This window comes from Crassostrea angulata, chromosome 2 (genome assembly GCF_025612915.1).
Source record: "Crassostrea angulata isolate pt1a10 chromosome 2, ASM2561291v2, whole genome shotgun sequence".
Lineage (NCBI taxonomy): Eukaryota > Metazoa > Mollusca > Bivalvia > Ostreida > Ostreidae > Magallana > Magallana angulata.
Genome location: NC_069112.1, coordinates 49,118,039 through 49,124,038, shown reverse-complemented (window position 1 = coordinate 49,124,038; position 6,000 = coordinate 49,118,039). Strand labels below are relative to the sequence as shown.

At 38.8% G+C, this 6,000-nt stretch overlaps 1 protein-coding gene across 1 annotated transcript; it reads right to left on the bottom strand.

Annotated features, from left to right (window-relative positions):
- Nucleotides 1-2,630: 2,630 nt before the first annotated feature.
- LOC128171748 (dopamine D2-like receptor) lies at nucleotides 2,631-5,074 on the bottom strand. The gene has a single exon (XM_052837516.1). It carries the CDS (start codon nucleotides 4,581-4,583, stop codon nucleotides 2,895-2,897), a length of 1,689 nt encoding a protein of 562 aa, XP_052693476.1. The 5' UTR covers nucleotides 4,584-5,074; the 3' UTR covers nucleotides 2,631-2,894.
- Nucleotides 5,075-6,000: the final 926 nt, after the last annotated feature.

The window sequence follows — 6,000 nt, the reverse complement described above, 5'->3', positions numbered from 1 at the left end:
AGTAGTTGACATTTGTGATGTAAGGCTTTCGATACGTATTGAAGAGGATCAATTTAAGACTTGACGTCAAATGCATACTCTATTATTTGCCATCAAAAGATTATTAAACTATAGCTCTATACCATCCTCGGAACAATATAAGCTGTTGGTTTTTGGTGTTTTTTTTTTTAATTAATTTAGTTTTTCTCTGCTAAGACATTATCCCGTTATTATAATTCTGCATGTATCGTAAACCCATAGTTTTAAAGATTTGAAAATTAAATCAACCCCCCCCCCCCTGAAAAAAAATGTTTGTACTATGGAATACACTGCAGAGCAATTTTTGTACAGTACGACAATAAAATAGTTTTTCTTCGATCAGGGTTTGTAAATGGCTTTTCAAATTATATAATTATGACTAACAGAAATGTATGAGCCTTGATTTTGTCATTTCATAATTTAAAAAACTGACATAAAAATTGCAGCTCAAATTGATTTTAGTTATAAAAAATTTAAACGCCTAAATTGCAATACATTTTCTCTTTTTTAAATTGATCATGGGATCCGGAATATCAAACACATTAGACGGCCGTTTCCTATCTTTAAACTGTATTTTTCTGCACTTAAAACTAACGAAGTGTTGAAATAACAGATGTTGTGAAATAGAAATAATTCATATCCAAATTATCTTCCAACAGTAATTTACGAAAGACTGTTTTTAAATAGCTCGAATTTCATCAATTTTTTATTTGACATTCTCTCAAGTTTTCGAGTTGTTCTCAAGTTGCATGCATTTTCTCTCATATCAATGTACTGCTGAAACGAACCTTGTAACCTCTCCATTTTTAAAAGTATTAATTTTGAATAAACAACCCCCAACCAACCCACCTACCCCGCCCCCGAAAAAAAATGTATCATACCTTCACTATGAAGAAAAAAAAACCCGTACCAATAACGTGTTTCGTGTTATCATTTCTAATATATAATGCACTGTACTTCATTTCAAAGCATTAATTTTAAAATAGTACGCTAAGTATCTGTTTCGTATAAATCTGATCAGAATCTGTAAAATACTACATGAGTTTTACATCTGTAACAATGTTTATTATTATACTTTCATGTTAAATCCTGAAATCTGATTGGTTTAGACGCAGTTATTAATCCGTTCTATTACCCTCAGCGTTAGCAACACACCGGGTAACACAACGAATTGTTACATGCGCGTAAATTATGCGCGTACGGTTCGACGTAGAATGCACTTAAAGCAGTAAAAAATTCTCTAAAATTAATACATTCAGTATACTAAAATAAATAGTGCCTGTTTGGGAGGATAACAGTTGAAATTGACACCCCTCGAAAACCATTGTCAACCTCCGCTTCGCGTCGGTTGACAATGGTTTCTTCGGGGTGTCAATTTCAACTGTTACCCTCCCAAACAGGCACTATTTATATAATATTAATTTGCTGGTGTTTAATAATTTGATGTCTGTATAGCTCACAAACATTAAGTGTTCATTTTCATAGAAAAAAATATTACATTTTTAAATGAATTAATTTAATGAAAGATAAGTACGTCTCTTATTGCCATAACTTATCGGTCTTACCAGACAGACGAAGCAAGGTAAGTCGTTCTGAGAAAAGTCTGGTGTTTCAATAATATTAAAGACCCTATTAAATTCTATGTTTTAGAAATGAATATGATACGTATTTCAGTTCCTATCGACATTACAGTTACATTGAAATCACAATCTTACTCATAGCATATTTAATTATTTACCATAAATCGACACAAACACTTTGAATTCAACATGACGTATATAAAACAATCGTTAGATGTATCTATAATCCTGCGTTAGTTCTATCAAAGAGACTTCGACTTTGGTTAAGAACTGCTTCGGGCATCCTAAGGTCCGCTGTTTATGTGAGATTCAAGCAGAAATTATCATGAAAGATTGATCTTAATCCAAGCAGATGGGATATCTCTTTCCAATAACCAATGGAATAGTGATTGACATACTAGTAGTCTTAAAGGCACAGCACAAATACTGGTGCATGCGCGGATCTAGAGGGGGGGGGGGGTCGGGGGGGTCCCGACCCCCCCTGGAAAATGAAAATTTATTAAATTTACATAGTAAAATTATCGCGAAAATATGCCTCGGACCCCACCCCCCCCCCCCCCGGCAAACACAATTATCCTTCGGACCCCCCCTGGAAAAATTTTCTGGATCCGCGCATGCCTGGTGTACAGTGTACGCATTAAATTACAGGAGACAAACACGGTACCTTAAACTATCTTCGCAAACCAAAGGATTTTGGATCCGCACTCAAACTGTCCTTAACAAAAATATATATTCTTTAAAACCACAATTTGTACATGACGTCAATTATTGTAAGGTACAATTTGTGATTTTAAAGAATTACATTTTTGTAAAGGACACTGTTCTATAGACCAGTTTGTGAGAGTTTGATTCGATCCAATCGATCCAACTAAAGGTCTGCAAGTTTGATCTAAATCTGAATTTGTAAGCTTGTGTATGTTGATATTATGAGTGGGTATGCACACAGCACTGATTCAATTTTTTCCCATTTTGGGTCGGTCTTTAAAAAAAAAACTTTTATAAAAGGGTGTCAATATTGTTAAAAAGAACCAACAAATTTAAAATTTTATGTTATGTAGATTTCATTACAATAACAAACTGTGGAGAATATATACCAATAATAAATATGCATTTCCATTCAGGTCACACAAACTGTACGTGTAAAATGTATTTCAAAACAAAAACATTTTCACTACTTTCACACAAAGCATGGAAAAGATAATTTATAAAACTTTCAATAATATGTCGATCCGATATAATAATTGAATAATAAAAATAGTTAAGGTGTTTCGTTTATATGAAAATAACTCGTGCATATTACACGTTCGTATTCATTTTTGGGCATAACATTCGTTTAAGGGTATACCGGAAGCGTCCATCGAAGAGCCCGTATATAACAGGGTTGACCACGTGATTAATGATGTAAATCCGGCGAATGATGAGAAACGTCACACTCTCGCCGTACGTCAGCGCACTCCAAAACTCGTGGTCCTGAGTCTCCATTATAATAAAAATCCATGGCGGAATATACGTCACTATAGCAACGAATGAGATGACTATGAACATGATTGTGTAACGATGCGCCGCGCAGCTGCTCTTGTTACTGTACAGGGAGTCTACATTCGATGCTTTTCGGTCTTTATTGAAAGAAGAGACACTTTGTTGTCGTAGTTTACTCAAAGATGGCGCACTTTGATTCCGACATTTGCCAAACGACGTGATGCTTTGGTTCCGTTGTTTGGCCAAAGCGGAAGTGCTCTGGTTTCTTCGACCTCCTAACGACACACTACTACTCTGCTTCCGGAGTTTTCGGGTCACTTCCTGGTTCTGGTCACCTCCGGGTTTTTCAGGTCCGCCATTTTTTATGGCCTTCTCACCCACTTCGTCTTCCGGAACACTGTCCTCATAAACAGTCTCCAGCTCCTCTGTACACGGGTAGGTGCCCACGCCCACCTGGTCAGACTCTAGAGTGAACACCGGGCCATCGTCGTCGCCCGCTGGGCAGTCCGGGGTCTCGTTCTCCCCGGGACATATCTCGCTGGTTTCGTCGCCCATATCCATGGACATCTCGTGAGATGTGTCTATACTCAAAGATTTTTTCGTGCCGCGTCTTGGCATCGTTTGTGTGCTGGCGTTACACACGAGAATCGACACTGGCTCCGGGGGTTTACTCTCATCTTTCACGACCGGCTTATTTTCGGTCTTTGATTGGTTGTCAGTGGAAACTTTTTCTTCTTCCACCATCTCCTCTTTGTTAAACTCGTCTGCACTATCTTTCGAGATGAAACTCTCGTCCTCAGACGGACAGTGAACCGCCGCGTTAGAGTTTTTAGAAATCGAAAAGTTACGTCGGTAGCTTTTCATGCTTTTGAAGCTATAGAAAACCCTCTTACCAACAAGAAAGTAAAGAAAGGTCATGATTCCAACCAGAATGCACTCTAACGTCAAGATGATGTAGTTGTAGACCGCTAGGTCCGAGTGCTTCCCTGTCCCTACGCTACACGTGACTCCCGTGATATTGTCCTTGTGCATCGGGTGGTCCCCGTACAGGAGGATAACGGGGACAGACAACATGGCGGCGCAGAAGACGGTCGCCGCCACACAGCAGTACTTGTGGCACTCCGACATCTGCCAACCGAACGGCTGGCATATCTTCTGGTAACGCTGGATAGAGATCACGAAAAGAAGAAGGAGCGAACTGATTATCGTGACGGAAGTGCTGAAAAATAAAAGCTTACACAACACGCCGCTGGGAAACATAACCGGAAATAGGTTCTGCGCGAGCGAAAGCGAGGCTGAGGTCAGACACCCGGTTAAGTCCACGACGGCCAGCACTGGTATAAAAAAGCGGTCCTCTTTTTGTCCCCTCATTTTAAATCTGTACATCAATATGACCAAAATATTTCCAAAAAGTCCGAACACCACATAGCAACACTGGAGAATAGTACTGGCGATATATTGTTTAGACAAGGAACTATTCCACTGTTTTAGAGATGTGTACGCCATAACTGCTATAGGTCAACAAGCTACCGTTTCCACTCGGGTTTGTCACAACTGTCGATTAAATTTCAACGGAGACTGGCAATCAATGCCGACAAGGGAACAAGATATACACAGCGTTTCTGGAAGAAGCATTTGTCAAATAATAAAAATAAATCACACCGCCGGAATCACTGGTAACCGTATTAAAGGAACGCCTGCGATGCCTGACAATAATTTTGTTAGTTGTTTTTTCCATAGAAGCTGCAGAAGCAGACGTTTATTGTCCCTGGAATCGGGGAGAAGTGATCGATGACAGGTGCGGCCTCCAGTTGTCGGAGAAGACTCGCCGACTGAAGTCCCGATACCGCGAGACTCAGGCGTTAACTTGACGGCTCATCGCCATGGTAACCGAACTCTCACACGCGAGAAATATCAATCCACGCGACCCTAATAATGATGAATGATTTTGACAAAAAAAGTGAAGAAATCGCTGAAAGCAAACGTCAATGAAAGTCAAAAGCAAATAAATTTTTGACACAGAGCGCAGCGGATCGATATTTAAGTAATTTAAATCTGCAAGGTGAATCTTTTATATGTAAAGGCCCATTATACTCGAACTCTAAATATGAAGCTTTTTTTTCTTCCTGTTTAATAGCAGACATGAATTCATGACAGGGGAAAATTCAACTTACGACTGAAAACTGTGTAAATGACAGGTTTCGGAAATTAATTCCTCGCACAGAGAGAGAGAGAGAGAGAGAGAGAGAGAGAGAGAGAGAGAGAGAGAGAGAGAGAGAGAGAGAGAGAGAGAGTAAAGAAAAATCAATCAAACATCATGAATTTATCGATAATTTACAGAAATATTTGCTTGTTGATACTATGGGGTATTACTCTCGTATTGAAAGCTGAAACAACCGAGCTTTGCTTAAGTAAAACTTAATTAAAACCTGTGTTCAGCTGCGCTCATATTTTCGATAGTAAAACAAGCATACGTTTGTCGATATTTAAATGATCTGCAAACACTGATTTATAACTGCAAGGGGTGGCAGAAAGGTCAGTTTACATGAAAAAGGCTATGAGATTGAGATTTCTCTCGCTTTTTTTAATTACGGCAGTTGAATGTTATTGTTGTCTGCATGCGTATTGTAGGACGATTTTTTTTATTGTTTGCTGTCTTAAACGCTCCGACGTTTTTGCGATCGACTTTACAAAGTGGAGACTAAACGAATAAATAGATTTAAAATTAAAATAAGGCTTGTTTCGATGGAAACGAGATACGTTTCTTCATTTATGAAAAAGGGGGATGGGGTCGGTGAAAACGATTAAGGAAAGGGGGGGGGGGGGGGTTGTAGAGTACATGTACGTAAACATGTTGTTCTGTTGGAATAAGGATTTCCCTGAAACTGAAAAAAAGGATTTCCCTTACTTTTGTGTGATGTGA